Genomic DNA, 19,465 nt, shown 5'->3' with positions numbered 1-19,465 from the left:
ATCAAAAGTGGCAGTAAAAACATTGTTTAAAAAGTGTTTGTATTTTAAATGGCTGTTTTCTGTTGTTTAATTGGTGCATCACATTATTAATTTGCAGTATAAAAATGGGTATTTACTAGGGCTGGGTAAAAAAATATAAATTTCTCGATTTTAAAAGATTTTAAAAGAAATCCTGCCCATTTTATTACAGTATTTAAACAATAAATGTCGTTTTTGGTGCTGTTTAGTTTAATGTGGAGTGACATCGCTGTAGTGCCTTAGTTAAAGGGAAACAGGAGTGCGAAGAGCACGTGAACTGATCCTCTCCTCCGTTTTACTACTAGTTACAGCATGAAATAAATATGAATGAACATCCGAAGGTATGTTAAAAGAAAGATGTCAGTATAACAGCTTGTAAACAATGTCACGTAACGTCGCATTTACCTCAGAAAAAACATATTTGTGACTGTAAACTCATTAGTCATCTAGAAAAATAAAATCTAGTGAGGAGCATTTTGCTAAATATATATTCACCATATAACAGATTCATTACAATTTTTACTGTTATTCATTGTTTAACTTATTTTTAAATAAATCCATCAAGTTTTTATGACAGCCACCTTTTAAATGTTTATATTTCAAAAAAACAGACTGGAGTAGAAATATAATTATATAATTGTAACTTTATCATTGTAAAACTTCACTGAGTGTAGTGTTTGTATACAAATTAGTTCATTTAAACCTTCAATATTATAGAAATGTAGTTCCAATTGACTCTCATGTATATTTTACAGCATTAGTTGAGAGAATTTTTTTCCTTGAGAAAGTTTTTCATGAGCTGTACCTGATATATATCCAAAATAATTGTTGTCGAATTGAAATCGAAGTGAATTGCAAGCTTGTGAATCACAATCAAATTGAATCATGAAAGTTGTGAATCCAAGCCCTAGTATTTATTTTAAGATTTGCTAACGTTTACCTTTAACAGTGATATTAAATTATTAGTTTTTAAAGCTGCAGTTTGTAACTTTTTTGGGTTCATAATTTACAAAATCTATGTAATAAGCGAGTACATCATGCGTCCGTTTTTCAAACTGTGTTTTTGGCTTATCCTGAATCACTATAGTACACCTGTAATAGGTTTTTATATTCAGACTATTTTGCGCTGGTTCTGGTAGGAACCACTGAGGAGTAGCCCAGTACCTGTGTGATTCATCATAGACATAAACAGAGAGAAGTAGCATATACTGGGCATCTCTAATTGCGACTTATTTGAAGATCAGATCAAATTTCATTGCTTATTTATCGCTGAAACTGTACATTTTCTTGTATCAGGTTCTGCTGTATCCTTCTCTTGTTCACAGCATTTTGATTGTCGGTTTTCCACCCAGCTGTGTTGCTCTTCTGCTTTGCACAGCCTTCTAAGTGGAGCTCTCTTAGAAATGGCACCCTGAATACCACTTTTCAGTGAAAAGGTCACCGGCTGTCCAGAATGCATCAGCACGCCACTTCAGAACATGGTAGTGGCCTTTCACGCTTGTGCACCGAGAAAGTTAAGGGCAGTGTTCATTTGTAGGCACTCTTAAGGTCTGTGTATGCCTTACAACACATTATACGTCAGACTACTCAGATATGATGCTAACTGTGTAATATTATGCTACATCAAACCAGTCTTCTTCTTTATGATAACAATTTTCACTGACTTCCTCTTGGGATTCTAGCTTAATTTCCTTCTTTTCAGTATGTAGGAACCACACAGTGTTATACATCCAGGAATCTTATCCTGTAATTTATTTCTCAATTCTGTGGACTGCCACTAGGGACTTCAATTTGGTCTCAAGCGAAGGTCTTTGGACGAGGGAGATGAATGGGATAGAGTTTCATGGCAGACAGGGAATAAACTAGGCTTATACGGAATTAACTCAGACTTTGTCAGTCCCATTAAAAAGTTTTTTTAGTCTCTGGAGTAAGACCGAAAGGGACATGACGGGCATTTGGAAACTTTGTTTAGAGCACTTTGTTTGGAGGTTTTTGTGGTGTGCTTTAAAACCAAATAGGGCCATTTAAAGTAAATACTCTGTTGGCTGCTCAGTGCTTTGAAAATTCACGTCTTTGCTGATAAGCAGGGAAATGGTTGCAGTTAATTAGCTGTGATGAAAGAACAGTGTATGAAAGCATAAATGTGTGTTTTGACTGCAGATTGCATTAACAGATAAGTGTTAGTTAATAACTCTAATTAAACATTTCATTGCATATATTAGTTGACCAGAGGGACATTAGCAGCACTGTTTATATGTACAAATAAAATAAATGTATATCAGTCAAAAGTTTTTGAACAGCAAGGTTTTTAGTGTTTTTAAAGAAGTCTCTTCTGCTCACCAAGTCTGCATTTATTTGATCCAAAATACAGCAAAACAGTAAAATGTTAAAATATTTTTACTATTTAAAAGAACAGTTTCGTATTTGGATATATTTTAAAGTGTAATTTATTTCTGTGATTTCAAAGCTGAATTTTTAGCATCATTACTCCAGTCACATGATCCTTCAGAAATCATTCTAATATTACGATTTGCTGCTTGAAAGTTCAGAAGAACAGAATTGATCTGAAATAGAAATCTTTTGTAACATTATAAATGTCTTTATCATCACTTCTCATCAATTTAATAGTGTATTTGTTACAAAAGTTTTTATTTCAGATAAATGCTGATTAATCAAAGAATCCTAAAAAAATGTAGTTAACTGTTTTAAATAGTTGAAATAAAAATGTTTATTGAATCAGCATATTTTTTGAAGTAATGGAGTATGATGCTGAAATTTAGCTTTGATCACAGGAATAAATAACATTGTAAATATTGTAAATATGTAAATATATTCAAATTAGGGCTGTCAACCAATTAATCGCGAAAATTTTTGAGTTTGCCTAATATATGTGTGTGTGCTGTATGTAATTATTATGTATATATAAACACACAAATTAATGTATATATTTAAGAGAAATATGTTATGTACAAAAGTAATATAAAATTATGTAGAAATTATAATAAATGCATAAACCTATAAATAGTTCTTAAATATATATATGGATGTACTTGTATTTTTATATGCATAATAATTACACACAGTACACACACATATATATTAGACAAAATCAAACTTTTATTTTGTATGCGATTAATCGCGATTAATCGTGATTCGTTTGCCAGCCATAATTCAAATAAAAAGCAGTTATTTTAAATAGTACAAATATTTCACAATATTACTGCTTTTGCTGTATTTTTGGATCAAATAAATGCAGGCTTAAAAGCAGAATTTAAAAAAAAAAAACCTTAAAAATCTTGTATGTATGCATCTTTTGCTTATGTTTCCCCACTTTCCCCCAAAAATCGAATTGATTGCAGGAAGTACTTTTAGTCCAGTATGCTTTTTTTCATCTTTTTTCATCTCCAATGTTATGCAGTACAATCTTGCATCAAATGTTTCTCCTTTTAATCACTCCAACAACACAGAAACTCCCTTCAAATCTTGTGCTTTTGAAGTGCACTGTGTTTTTATCTTCCCAGAATTTGATCTTATATAACAAATGCTGGCCAGTTTTCTATAGAACAATTTAAAAACCCTAGCTTCTCTCCAGTAGCTAGTTAAAGCTGAGAAACATCACCGTAGGCAGTCTTTTTCCAGTAACTCCCCGTGTTACCTGTTTGACAGGTCGAAAGCAGTTGTTTCAGGCGGCACAAATTGGCATTCTCTCTCTGCGTGAATTTGCAGGAGAGATCCCTCTTTTTGAGCCTAGATTTGTGGTGAGCCACTCAAAAAAGTAACAAGTGACTAATGCTGTTCAAACATGTCCTTCCAAAAGAGGCGGCTCAGTTGGAACTCTCCCAGAGGGGAGAATAGGCTCGCCACAAACAACCTGAGAGCTATTAGCATGAAGCTCGACAGTCAGGGGGCCCAGCTTTTTACTCGCCGTGTCCTTGCGCTGAAGCCATTCAGCAAACAAGCTGTCATTATTCCGCCTGATGAGCCAGCAAACACTGGGCATTGAGGGGTCAAGAAAAACCACGGTCCCGCTCTCATTGTCACGTCCCTCTCATCCCTGACTCGTTATATGCCTGTGTTGTTTTTTCCTTTCTGCTTCTAGTGTTCTCATTCTGGCTCTTTCGCCGCCTCCTCTTCAAGTCCCATTAAGATTTTCACTGGTCTGACAGTAAGGAGAAACGCACTACTGCTTTTCTAAGTTTAGTATATAATGCTCCTTTCAGCCAGTTGACATGTTTGTGTAGTCTTTGCCAAACTTGAAATGACATGCTACCATGCATGACTTAAGTAATAACAAATATTTTACTTTGGGGGAAAGTTGTTGGAAATTAGAACATTGCAAAAGCAGTAATTTAATTTGACGTAGCAAACAAGATGATAAATTGCAGTTCGAATTTGAATGTAAGGAAATAATGGTAAAATTAATTGAAATTTAAAGAAATTTCTATCTATCTATCTATCTATCTATCTATCTATCTATCTATCTATCTATCTATCTATCTATCTATCTATCTATCTATCTATCTGTCTGTCTGTCTGTTTATCTGTCTATCTATCTATCTATCTATCTGTCTATCTATCTGTCTATCTATCTATCTATCTATCTATCTATCTATCTATCTATCTATCTATCTATCTATCTATCTATTTAATCAAAAGCACAGTAAAAACAGTAATATTATAAAATATTATAATTTGAAATAACTGGTTTCTGTTATTTTCAAAAGTTAAAAAGAACAACTTTATTTGAAATATTTTTTGTAACATTACAAACATCTTTACTGCTACTTTTGATTAATTTAATGTGTCCTTGCTGAATAATTAACTAACTTGCTAAAGTATTAATTTCTTTAAGAAATATCATAATAAATAAAAATATATTATATGATATTTTACTATGTAATAAAATGGGTTTGTAAATATAATTTATTTTAATAATATTTAATAATAATATAGTTAAATAATATATAATCATTAATAATAATAGTAATCAGAATTTTTAATAAAATAACTTTTGTGAATAGGAATGGAAGAACATTTAATTTCCCAGAATGCATTACGTCTGTTGAATTTCCTTGAATTACAATTACTTACTAAATTCCTCTTTCTGTTATTCAAGTGTAAATTCTATTTAACATCGTTAGTTGTTACAAATTTTGTTAAAATTCATGAATTGAAAGAGAAAACATTTATTTTTTTATGATTATTTATTTATTTTTATTATTATTATTATTATTATTATTATAATTATTGTGATATGTTCTTTTTCATATACTGTAAACTTTCCATTAAAATTGTACATAATAATTGCATTCATAATAATAGCAATAATATTTATAATATCTATATTTATAAATAAATGTTGTGGATCAGAATGGAAGAACACTTAATTTCCCAGAATGCATTGCCAGTGGCACATTTCCGTGAATTACAACTTATTAAATTCCTCTTCCTGTTATTCCAGTGTAAATTCTATATTGTGAGCTGTTACCAATTTAGTTCAAATTCCTGAAATGAAAGAAAAGTTTTTTTTTTGGTGGCAGTTTTATATACTGTAAACTTTCCATTACAAAATGGTCCGTAAAAAATAGAATTCATATTAATAGCAATAATATTTTTGAATAAATAACTTGTGGATCAGAATGGAAGAACACTTAATTTCCCAGAATGCATTGCCTGCATTAAATTCCTCTTAATGTTATTCCCATGTAAATTCCTTATTCATGTGGTGATTTGTGACCAATTTAAAGGGGTAGTTCACCCAAAAATTAAAATTGTTAATTTTTCACCCTCATGTCATTCTAAACCAATGTGTTCCAATCTTCGGAAAACAAATTAAGATATTTTTGATGAATTCTGAGACCTTTCTGACCCTTCATAGACAGCAACGCAACTGCTGTCTATAGAGGGTCAGAAAGCTCTCTTGATTTGTATTCCGAAGATGAACGAAGGTCATACGGGTTTGAAACAACATGAGGGTGAGTAATTAATGACAGAATGTTAATTTTGGGGTGAACTAACCCTTTAATTATAACTCTTTTTTATATTTAAAAAACAACAACAACAAAACTGTAGCCTCTACTCAGTCAGACACATCTCTAAGTGGACTAGTCAATAACAGCAACCTGCAAAAATGTCCATGTTATGCTTTGGGTAAATAAAAATGGTTCTGAAGTGCATTTGACATGCCAGTATCGGCTCACAGTATTTCCGAAACGTTTGATTAATGTCACCTCAGTAGAGATGTCCTCTTTGAGCGCTCAGAGGCTGTGCATAATTGCTACTTTCAATATTTAATCGTCAGTGACCTTTATGTGTGCACACTGGAGGTTCTGCCATGCTAAAAGCCTACACTTTGTTGTTGTTTCCAGTGCCACCATGAATTCCTGATCTCAACATCGCAACAAAGGTGGTAATTAAACCACTCAGTGGGTGGAGAGGACTTTCCTACGGATATAATAGCTGCACAAGGACGTAAATGAACGTTTTTGAAGTCTCTCATCATGAACCGGTCATACCGACTGCTTGATAATTCCCTTGTTCTATTTCTGCCGCAGTTTTCCATTAGCCAATCAGCGGATCCGCAGTGAGTTATGAATCCAAAAGTCGAGGGAAATGGGAATGTATTTGTGCTGTTAATTGCTAAACTATTACTTGCTGTAGAAATAGAAAAGGGTTGGATTATCCTGGAGAGGTTGTGTTATCTATCCTGACACTAAAGAAAGGAGAAGCTCTCACGTTGACCTGTTTCATAGTTGAATTTGGCCTGCAAATTTTTTTTAGGGGGAGGAGAGTTTACATTAGAACAGGCTCAATAATGTGGATTACACCTACTATCGCTTACTTGTATTCAAACACTTGCCTGATCCTCAAGAAACTGTTTCAGAGCGGGCCATTCAATCAAAAAGCAATGAAAGAAAGCACTGTTAAATAATCTTGTGTCCATCCAAGTCTGTGCTCTAATCCTCTTTTTTTAATGAGCAGCGGTCAGGGATAAGACCCGACCTTGGTGCTTTGGAATGACATTCTGCCTTTCTCTGCCTTTAAAGGAGATCACAGAGAAGGGAGAGGGAACTTTTCTTCTACTTAGTCTATGGTTTTGTGTGTGGAGAAACTTTAAATGGCTTTTCTTTTTGTGACATTTGAAAATGGTGTATAATATACAGTGGCATGCGAAAGTTTGGGAACCCCTTGCAGAAACTGTAAATCATTTTGTGATGGTTGTTCATGAGTCCCTTGTTTGTTCTAAACAGTTAATCTGAGCACTGTTCTTCAGAAAAATCCTCCAGGTCTTGCAGATTCTTCTGTTTTCCAGCATCTATTGCAGTAGTGACTGTATGATTGGACTCAAATACAACTATTGAAAAAGGTTCAAACATTTACTGATGCTCCAGAAGGAAACAATATGCATTAGGAGCAGGGGGGTGAAAACTTTTGAACAGGATGAAGATGTCTAAATTTTTCTTCTTTTCTTGAAATATACTTTTTTTTCCCATTTAGTATTGCCCTTTGGAAGCAGCAGAAGACACTTGCATGTTTCCCAGAAGACAAATTAAGTACAATTTACCTTGATCTTCAAATTCGTTTTCACCCCTCAGTTCGTAATGCATTGTGTTTCCTTCTGGAGCATCAGTGAACGTTTGAACCTTTTTTAATTGTTGTGTTTGAGTTGCCTCAGTTGTCCTCAGTGTGAAAAGCTGGATCTCAAAATCATAGTCACTGCTGAAAAGGGTTTAAATATGCAAAAGATGCTGGAAAACTGAAGAATCTGCAGGACCTGGAGGATTTTTCTGAAGAACAGCGCTCAGTTTAATTGTTCAGAACAAACAAGGGACTCATGAACAACCATCACAAAACCAAAAAACAGTCTTCGATCATCTAGGTAACCTCACACAGGGTTCCCAAACTTTTGAAGGGGGTTATATTAATAGTTTCAGCTATTTTTTTGTCTTGTGGACTATATGTAAACATCTTTTATGTGAAATATCTTGCTCAGGACAGTACCACATAAAAAAAAAAAAACATGCATTTTGTATGACCTCTCTTATTTTGTTAAAATTATTCATATTTTCACAGATTCTGCAAAGGGTTCCCAAACTTTCGCATGCCACTGTATATCCAATTAGAATTTTTTTTACATGTTTTTACACGGAAGAGAAGAAATTGTTGAATAAAGTCCTTATTTTTGTTTTCTTCGCGCACAGATAGTATTCTCATAGCTTCATAGTATTACAGTTGAACCACTGATGCCACATGGACTATTTTGAAGATGTCCTTACTACCTTTCTGAGCCTCGAACACGGTAGTTGCTGTCTATGCAGGGTCATAAAGCTCTCAGATTTCATCAAAAATGTCATAATTTGTGTTCTGAAGATGCACGAAGGTCTTACAGGTTTGGAAGGAGATGAGGATGAGTAATTAATGACAGAATTTTCATTTTTGGGAGAAAGGGATTGGTTTATGCATTTGGTTCAGAGTCTAACATGAATTTGTGTGAATAAAATAGCTCTAATAGGATTAAACTCTAAATTACAGGATTTAGTTTTTGTGTGCCAGTGTTTTCCAGGCATATAGTGAATGCTGACCTTCAGAAATCCCTCTGCCCAGTGTGATAGCAGAGTGCATGCACAGCAATGCTCGCAAATACGAAGCTCTAAGCGAAGGAAGTGCACTGCAGATTTGTCCTTTAAAATGATTAAAGAATGTTAAAACACCTTGCACAGCTGACATCTCCGGGGAGCTGTGAGGTGAGGGACAGCTGCAGACAGGCTTTATAGGTGCGAAGCATTTACTGACAGCTTTGGTGGAAGGCTATCTCATTTTATTGACAATGTGAAAAGAAAAGTCCCTGTCATCCCTGACTGTCACAGGATTTAGTGCTTTTAGAAGCTTCGACAGCCTCTTAGCTTGTCTTTTTCCATTTGGAAAAGTGCATAGTGAAAGGTATTTTGCAATGAAAAGGCAAGGTGTATTCAGGCACTTCCTCTGTCAGTATGGGGGGTTGGGATGGCAAGAGACTTAAGTCGGTGTGTAAGGGAACTGACCTTAGCGGCGATTGCAAATGCATTCACTAGAGCATGGTGCAATTCCCAAGGCTCAGGTTGACCTTTAGCCACAAACACACTTGATTTCTCACTCCCTGTCTCCTTGAGGCACACGTAAATGAGCTGCGCTGACTTTAGTGAATTCCAGGCAGCTCCTCCTCACAAGAGTGCATGGGAATCCTGCTTTTGTGACCCAGGAAGTGAGCATCAGAATGGTTTCCACAACAACCCTGCTTAGCAATGTGGAATCAAAAAGAAATAAAAAGGAGAGAAAAAGAGTGACGCATTGTGAAAATTATATATTCTCTCTCCGAGGAAGCAAGGGAGGCAGTGCAAATTATTGGATAAGAAAAAATCATAGTACAAAAATAAATCAAAGGCACTATTACAAAATACAGCAGGTAAAGTTACAGCCAGATTCAGCGTTTCTTTCGCCTCCCCTGAGCCAATTGAGTTTTAACAGACACCATTAAGTGTGCCGTGAGTTTAGTGGGGTGTGATTGAGAATGAATGGGGGAAAGTCAGATGAGAGGAGGCAATATGACTGGTTATGCTTGGCTGTGATTGGTTCATGCGATAAATCCCGCCTCTTGTTTTTGTGCGTGTTCTGCGAATCAATCTGAATGAACAATACAATGTCATTAATGGGAAGACTAACCACTTTGTTACATCAAAATAAGACTTAAAATGGCATGAAAACATGATCTGTAGAAGTTTTTAGTCAGTAGCATCTTGGTGAAATTTAAAGAAAACTGTCTGTGACCAATATTTACAGAGCTTTGATGATGATCCGAAAAATTAAAAAATAGTTAAAAGTTAGCTTTTTAAAAGAATAGCTGAACATAAGTTCACAAATAAAGTATGTTGTTTAAATTGTTACTGCCTTGAGTTATTATTTTGGAATAAATGTAAAATGCTTAACAGTAACTTGATGAGATTTATACTTGGCTTTAAAGGGGTCATTGGATGCCCATTTTCCACAAGTTGATATGATTCTTTAGGGTCTTAATGAAAAGTCTATAATATACTTTGGTTAAAAATACTCAATGGTTGTGTAAAACAACACCCTTTTTACCTTGCCAAAATCAACTCTACAAAAATCATCTCATTCTGGTCGAGGCTGCTTTAAATGCAAATGAGCTCTGCTCTCCCCGCCCCTCTCTTCTCTCTGTGGAGAGACGAGCCTGTTTACTTTACTCGCATTTAGTCGCGTTTAGCCGCTAAACTTGCTAACTAGCACATTATTAGAAAAGGCGATCGCAAAGATTCATAAAAAAAAACCTTGTACTCACTCATCATGAATGATTCGCGCGAACATAGACGGATATATGTAGATCGGGAGGCGCATTCCCTTCACAAACAAGCGTAACCTACTGCATTTTCAGCGGCTCAGATGTCGGGAGTAAATGACGACCACTATGTTCATTATTACATCCAGCAACACAACACCTCAACTGCTCAATTTTGATGTTCGCGGGGTGAAGCGACCCCACTAACGTCATATTTAGCTCCTGGAATGCGTATTTACCATGGGGACCCGGACAAAAAGTGTGTAATTTACACCCTGGAACGCAATTTTTAACGGGACCCCCCTCACTAGTTTTAAGTAGCAATTGGGCGGGTTTTGTTGTGACAACCTGGCAACCCTAGCATGCACCTTTACATAAAACAATATTACAGTGCTCCAATCTGTTCTTAAAATAATGACATAAAAACATTTTGTTTTAACACTTATGCAAGTTTAACATTAAAGTTTAGCTGCTAAACTGTAGACACTTAAAACAATAGTGGTGGATACATTAGCCCAGTTTGTACAATACAATATAGTTTGTAAACCAAGATATGTCTAAGTTACATTCTTCATTTTTAAACGAAGTAGTTAGAACAACGACAGTGTACATTAATCAGCACATTCTTAGGAAATAGTGGGTTTCAGCCTAAATTACAAACTATTGATTGGTACTGTGTAATTTAAGAATCGCCTTAAAGAGTAAGTAAAGAAAGTAAAATTAGTGAAACACCTCATGTTTTTCTAACTAAAAAACTGAAAAATTAGGTCCTATTTTTTCTTCTATCCAATAACGATATCCACACACTTTCCATTTTGCTGTAAGCTGGTCCTTAATTTAGCCACAGACCGTCAGTGTTCAGCAGTGATTCCTAACAGGCAGGTTTGCCTGATGGGGGAAGAATGATGGTGGGCACCGTGGGCCCCTCGCTCTCCTCGGTGACCAAATAAGGACAGTCTGCAGACTCGGTGCTTATGGAGGAGACAGGGGGGCACAGAGTTGGCACAGCTCAGGCTGAGCGGAGCCTCCGGTCTCATTCATAACAAATCTGTCCATCAAAAGCCGATGTCATGCTTATTATGCTCTCGTGAGAGACAGGACATGCTGTGTTAGGACTGTAGTGACTACTAAATCTATATTAGCTGGGCCAAGAGAAACTTAAAGGCATACATCATTAGTGACATCGTCAGTTCTGTAATGTATCCACCTTATTTTTTTTGTGTGAGTGGACGTGGCCATTTGTAAATTTTATGATTCTGGCTTTCGGTCTCATCCACGTCCAGCTTGTTTTGCTGCTTGCTATTGCAAATTGGTGTGACTTACCATATTATTTTAATGTATTATCTTACTTATGAACACACTGGTTTGTAGTGCTAACAGTTTTACTGTTTACTGCACTTTGTCATTCTTCTCGTTATTTCCCTATACTGGAAGTCTCGCCCATAGGCTTACTTACGCGTTCAAGTGCATAACGTGATGGGCGATTGTTCATGAAATGGAAACCCTATATTGATATTACGTATACATTTCATTATTGTATATATAATTAAGTTATTGCTAATGTTTCTTTTTTATTTTAAGCTCATAATTTTTAATCAAATATCAAAAATCTATCTTCCGGTGAAACAACCGAGTGAAGTATGCCAGACTTCTTAATCTTTTAGTCCGCTTAAACCCCAAACCTTTTTTTTTAGTCAATCTCTGGCTCGCATTCAGATCTGCCTTTATCCAATCAAAAACTAGTGAATTGAACCAAGTCCCCTAATTTCTTTTTCTATTTCGACAATCCGTTTCACTCGGATGTGTCACAATAAAGAAGAAAAAAATGTGTTGCTGCTTCCATTACATGACTGACCTCTAAAAATGGCTTGTGTTGGTATAACCCAATATATTCATGTTGATTTTTGAATTGAATAAAACCATTACATGTGTACAGGTAATTATTTTATTTTATTTTAATTTATTTTATTTTATTTTGTTTTATTATTTTATTTTATTTTATGATAACTTTACAATAAGGTGCCATTTGTTAACATTAGTTAATGTATTAATACGAACAAACAATGAACAATATGTTTATTACACTATCATCTTTGTTAATGTTAGTTAACATTAGTAAAAATACAGTCATTCCTTGTGTTCATGTTAATTCACAGCTCATTAATTAATGTTAAAAAACAACTTCAGATTTTAATAATTCAGTGTTCATTCTTAGTTCATGTTACCTGATGTAATTAACTAATGTTAACTAATAAAACTTATTGTAAAGTGTTACCTATTTTATTTATTTCATTTTATTTTATGGTTACACTTTACAATATTGTCATTTGTTAACATTAGTTAATGTATTAACTAACATGAGCAAAATGTGAACTACATTTATTACACTATTTATAAATCTTTGTTAATTCTAGTTAATAAAAATACAGTCATTAGTTCACAGTGCATTAACTAATGTTAAAAAAACACAACTTCAGATTTTAATGCATTGTTCATTCTTAGTTCATGTTAACTAATGTAGTTAACAAAGGTTAACCAATAAACCAGTGATTTTATTTTTATTTTACTATTTTTATTTTATTTTATTTATAAATAAAATAATTTGATTTTAATAAAATAAAATAAAATATTATATTTTAATAAACTAAAACATTTTTATTTTTTTTATTTTATTTTATTTTTATGATAACTTTACAGTAAGGTGTCATTTGTTAACATTAGTTAATGTATTAACTAACACGAACAAACAATGAACAATTTATTACACTATTTATTAATCTTTGTTAATGTTAGTTAATAAAATTACAGTAGTTCATTGTTTGTTCATATTAATTCACAGTGCATTAACTAATGTTAACAAACAACTTGTGATTTTAATAATTGATTAGTAAATGCTTTAGAAGTATTGTTTATTCTTAGTTCATGTTTACTAACTAAATTTAACCAATGAACCTTATTGTAAAGTGCTCCTTATTTTATTATTTTATTTTATTTTATTTTCCCAAAAATATGCTGAATAGGAAGTAAAAAGAAACAGTGTCAGCGCAGTTTTTTTAAATGAAATGATAAAAGTGTGCTTGCTCTGAAATTGTGTCCTACAGTATAATGAAATTAGTAGTTTAGTTTTCTTAACATATTGCTTTCAGCAACCAGCATATCATCAAAGAAAATGGGGGGAAAAAATCATTTTAAGCTGTTTTTCAAAGCAGTGGGTAGTGCCTCTGCTTTACAAAGGGGGTTCGGGAAAAAGCATTAGACTGTGACCTAGAAAGGAGGACCTTGAGAAAACACTGGTGTTAACGAAACCCCTGCTCAGCAATCTTAACCTTCAGTTGTAGATTAACTGGGAGGTTTTCCTTGAACTCTTTGAAGTCGGTTTATTCAGCTGAAACGCAATCTCACCTCTAATACCTGAACTGCGGGCCGGATCTAGAACAATGGTAGGCCTTCCGTATGTTGGTTGAACATGACTTATCATATTGCACATGTGTATTCGCATTAAAATCAAAGCATGCGGTGGTCGTTGTGGTGCGTGAGATTGCCTCTAAAATAGCCTTTGAAGGGTCCTTGCAGATAACGTAGAGTGAATGAACGTTGGATTTTCTATAGCATATGAACTAGCCATCCAATCTCTCCCACGCGCAACTCCTATACAAACCTCCAAGGAGACTACTGCAACCAAAGGTCTTTTTGAGTTGCACTGAGGAGAATGAGATTCATTTTGAGTTGCTTCCACATAGTTACTGTATTTTATCATTAGGAGGAACAAAGCCTCTAGATACAGATCGACATTTCACCTCACGTCTTTCTTCTAAGGTGAAGTGAATCCTGTTTGTTCGCCGTGTGACAGGGAGCGAGCTTCGGCGCAGTCCAAAAATCTTTGTATTCTGCGAATCTCGAATTCTCTTTCATCAAAAGCGCGTTGACGCAGCCAATTATTCTGCAAAATGTCGGACTTTGAAGATGAGCCAGGTACTTCAGCTCACATCTGAATCTTCTGTCATTCTCGGTTAATTTCTTCGTTCTGACAGGGCCTCATCGAACTCATTTTCTTGCAGTCGAGTGCTTGTTACGTTTCATAAAACCACATCACTGGAAAGTGGCTTGTTGTTTTGTTGATCCATATTTGTCAAGGTTTGAAAGTGAAACATTAAAGGCAATAGACTTTTAAAGGGTATTTGTTGAGTTGTTTTACTTTTCTTTTGTAAGTCTTCCTCATTGACTGTGCTAGATTGATGTTTTTCTGAGAATTATAGGTGTGAAAGTATATAAAACAGGTGCTACTATCCAGTTTTACACAAATGCACATTCTTGCCCTTTGCTTGAAAGGGAAATGGGGATCGTTGAACGTGACGGGTTTGCAGAGCGTGACAACTGGACAGTGGAGGAAGGAGAGGAGGAGTGCTGGGTGGGTACGGCCTGTGTAGTGTTGCCAAAAGCAAACAAACCGCAGTCCACTGATAGCTCAGTACAAAGAAGACAGAACAGAACGGACCTGTAGATTGAAGTCTCTCTCATTTTCTTTCCCACTTCCTCTCTATCTCTTATTCTCTCTTAACGTGCCAGCTGGACGGCACCGGACAAACGATTCATGCCAAATGCTGATTGGACGAGTCCGTCATACAGATCAAGCTTTCTCTTTGTTATACAAAGAATATTTTTTTGTGTGTGTACAAGACTTGCCATTTTCTGTTGAAACAGGAAGGATGTTGGACAGAACATATCAATAGATATGTTCAAAATATTCTTTAAAATAAAATTAATTATGAAAAGTAGCTAGTTTTAAATGTGTCATGCTGCTTCAAAACAGTCAATTTCTCAGTTGTATTCTGATTTAAAATCATTGTCATGTAATAGGATATAATAATGTCATCATTTTTGCAAATCTGTTGAATTAATGTTAAACCCATTAATTATTTTTAATGTATAGTTATTAAGTATATTTAATTTTTAATTTAAAGTGCTAAAATTATATATATATATATATATATATATATATATATATATATATAGTTTTATATATTACATAAAAAATAATAATTATATAATATAAATTAGTATTAGTCGTTATCATTTTAAAATGAAAGAACTTGTATATTAAGAATATATACATTTAAGAATATATTTATTTATTTATTTATAATTCTATAAATAATACCAATAATAGTGATGATGATAATGATTATTATTACTATTCAATAATGTCTGCACGAAATGGTTATTGTACATGTTATTAATAATTATATAATTAATAATAATAATAATTATTAGGCATTCTAATTATAATATATAATAATATATATATATATATATATATATATATATATATATATATATATATATATATATATATATATATATATATATATATATATAGTTATTATAAATTACATAAATAATAGCAATAATAATATTATACTACTACTACTACTAATAATATATTCTTCTTATTATTATTATTACTGTTTTTATTATATAATGTGCATGAAATGGTTCTCACTGACATGTAATAATTTTAAAAATATTATTAAATAAAATAATAATAAATAATTACACACAAATAGTTATTATTAATAATAATAATTATTATTATTATTATTATAGTAATAAGAAGGCATAAGAAGGATTCTAATAATAATAATAATAATTTTATTGTTATTAATTATTATGTTATGACATGTTATTAATTATTATATAATTAATAATAATTATGATTAGACATTGTCATTTAAATGTTTAAAATATTGTTAAATATTATTTTATTATATTATTAATTAATTAAATATAAATGTAATTAATTTATTAAATAGGAATTTATATTAATACAAATAATATAAATTAAGAATTATAATTATTATTATTTTTATTATTATTAATATTATTATTAGGATTTCTAATTTAATTTAATTTAATTTATATATATATATATATATAAATTTTATATATATATATATATATATATATATATATATATATATATATTAATGTGTAGTTATTTTGTACAATAATTGTGGCCCACATTCTGTGCATAAAATGGTTACCAAAACTTACAGAAAAGGTCAAAAAGCCACAAAATTCCAATTTTGGTTTTATTAAATTATATCCTTTATTTACATAATTTTGCCTAAATTTTAAATATTTAATTTAACATAGATTGTGTACTGTAGACATATTGCATTTTATATGTGTATATGTACTTATTTTGTATAATAGTTGTGTCCTATATTTTGTGCATAAAATGGTTTCGAAACCTTACCGACAAGGTCAAAAAGCCACTAAATTCCAATTTTGCTTTTATTAAACCATATCCTGTATTTACATAATTGTGGCTAAATTATGAATATTTGAGTAAACATAGATTGTGTACTGTAGACATATTTCATTTTATATGTGTATATATGTATATGTAGTTATTTTGTATAACAGTTGTGTTCCACATTTTGTGCATAAAATGGTTTCGAAAGCTTACCGACAAGGTCTAAAAGCCACAAAATTCCAATTTTGCTTTTATTGAACCATATCCTGTATTTACATAATTGTATCTGAATTCTGAATATTTAATTTAGCATAGATGGACTAGACATATTGCGTTTTTCTTTTATTTGCATCCCTACATGGGAAAGAAAGCCATATTTGTGTGTGTGTGTTTGATGTCTCTGTGTGTGTGGCTGTCTATGTGTGCAGATTGTAACTGGTAGGGATGCCCTCCAGGAGCGAGCCCTCACTTTGAATCCCACTTCAAACGCTGACGATAAAACAGACGAACACAGATAGAAAGCAGACAAACCTTTTTTATTTTAATTAGAAAAGAAGCAATTAGACCTGCGCTTCCCCTCACCACTGCATCAGAGATTTTGACTGATATCACACTGTTCTTGTTGAGATGAATAAGGTACCCCGTATGAATTGGAGGAGTCAGCTCCATTAAACCTCAGTGGGCCATATTAATGCTGTTACTTCAAAGAGAAAGCCTTTGCATACTTCTAACAAATATGGATAGAGTCAAGTCTAACTTTTGTACATTTTTACCTGGATTGATACAATCAGTACACAGCAAACAATTCTATCCAAATTGTTACCGCACCTTTGATAATAATATTTACTTATTGTTTGTTCAATACGTTTCATCTGTTTTCTCTACAGGGGGCAACAAGCTAAAAAAACAACATTTCCGACTAAACTGGGCCTGGATCTCCCTAGAGAAAGAGTACTACCAAGTGGATGAGGAGACCAAGTTTCTGGAGGTGGTCTTGAGACGCAGAGGTTACCTTGGCGAGACTTCATTTGTTAGTAAGTGATGTTAAGAGAGTACTTAAGTTCCCATCATGCTCTTTTCCGATAAGATTTTATCAAGGAGAAAAGCCTCTCTGTAGTGTTAAATAACTGTGACCTCTAATTTGCTGATTGGATAACATCACTGTTTTGGGCTCTCTGAACTTCTATTGATGTTGCTCCTCATGTCATCAGATTTGGTTGCTTGATTTGCGTCAAGACTTCCGCCTACATCCACAAGTATAATACTATTTTTTATGACTCATAACAGTGAAAACATGGTTTTAAAATCAGCTGGCCACATATCAGTCAATTGCAAGTTGAGTTTCCACCATCAGCAGGAAAAACGTTCAGACAACTACATAATCAGAGTTTTTTCTGGCTTGTGAGGAAGCCAAGATTACTCTGTAAGACACTGGTATACAATTACCTACACAATGTATGCTATGTTTATATCACTTCTAGCACTCCAGGGTCTCTTTCTTTATTTGACTGTACTCTACCATATTAAAATGTTTGGAGTCAGAAAAGATTTTTTATTTTATCTTATTTTATTATTTTAAGTATTTTTATTCAGCAAGGATGCATTAAGATATGGAAGCCCGTTTTCCACACTGAAAATAAAAAATGTATTGCAGTTTTTATCTCACAATTAATTGTGATATATAAACTTGCAAATGCAAGTTATAAAGTCAGACTTGCAAGATATAAACTCACAGTTGTGAGAAATGAAGTCAGAATTATCAGATAAATATTCGCTGTTCTGACTTTTTCTCGGAAATGCACGTTTGTATCTTGTAATTCTGACTTTTTCTCGCAATTGTGAGATATAAACTTGCAATTTCAAGTTACAAAGAATTGGAGAAATAAGATACAAACTTGTACAAAAATTGTGAGATAAACAGAGTTATAAAGTCTAGTTTTGAGGGGAAAAAAGACTGATATGCTTTTTAGAATTGCGAGTGTATATCTCACAATTATGACTTAATAACTCGCAATTGCATTTTATAAAGCCAGTATTGTGAGATAGAAGCTTGCAATTCCAAAAAAAAAGTCAATTGCGAGATATAAACTCACAATTCTAAGACAAAAATTACAATTGTAAGATATAAACTTGCAATTTTGAGGGGAAAAGTCACAATTGCAAGATAAAAACTTGTAGTTCTAAGGAAAAAAGTCAAGTTTAAGATATAAACTCACAATTCTGGGAAAAAAAGATTCAAATTCTGATATAAACTTGCAATTTTTTAAACTTGCCTTTATTATGACAGGACAGATCAGAAGTGACAGGAAGCGAAGTGGGAGAGAGAGATGGGGGCGGGATCGAGAAATCGGGACTCGAACACGAGACAAAGCGCAATGACGCTGTATGTCGGTGCGCTGCCCACAAGGCTATCGGCGCTGACAATAAACTTGCAATTTTGAGAAAAAAGTCACAATTGCAAAATACAAACTTGCAATTCAAGCCAAGTCAAGTCACCATTATTTATATACGCTTTTAACAATACACAATTGTGACAAAGCGACTGTACAGTATTAAATAGAAAATAGTGCATCAATAATGGAAAAGGGCAACCGTAAACACCCAATTTTCAGGTAAAGGCAGTTCAACATTGCATTCAGTGATGTCATTATCTAGCTCAGTGCAATTCTCAAAAAAGTCAATTGTGAGATTGTGAGAGAAAAATGTCACAATTGCGAGATACAAATTTTTTATTCAGTGGCGGAAATGGGCTTCCATATTAAATTGATCAAAAGTCACAGTAATGACATTTAGATTGTTATAAAAGATTTATATTTCAAGTAAATGTTCATTTGAAATATTTATCCCGAAATCCTGAAAAA

General features: G+C 33.2%; 2 protein-coding genes across 2 annotated transcripts in view; both read left to right on the top strand.

Annotated features, from left to right (window-relative positions):
* Positions 1 to 19,465, top strand: part of c4 (complement component 4) — a 360,913-nt gene that overhangs the window by 154,062 nt on the left and 187,386 nt on the right. The window lies entirely within an intron of this gene.
* Positions 1 to 19,465, top strand: part of frem2b (FRAS1 related extracellular matrix 2b) — a 93,116-nt gene that overhangs the window by 34,443 nt on the left and 39,208 nt on the right. The window contains exon 3 of the mRNA XM_051129639.1: positions 17,492 to 17,638. Coding sequence (XP_050985596.1) covers positions 17,492 to 17,638 — 147 coding nt within the window. The remainder of the gene's footprint in view (positions 1 to 17,491; positions 17,639 to 19,465) is intronic.

This window comes from Labeo rohita, chromosome 15 (genome assembly GCF_022985175.1).
Source record: "Labeo rohita strain BAU-BD-2019 chromosome 15, IGBB_LRoh.1.0, whole genome shotgun sequence".
In the NCBI taxonomy this organism is placed as follows: domain Eukaryota; kingdom Metazoa; phylum Chordata; class Actinopteri; order Cypriniformes; family Cyprinidae; genus Labeo; species Labeo rohita.
Note: the sequence above shows the minus strand (reverse complement) of the source record. Positions and strands in the feature narration are given on the sequence as shown.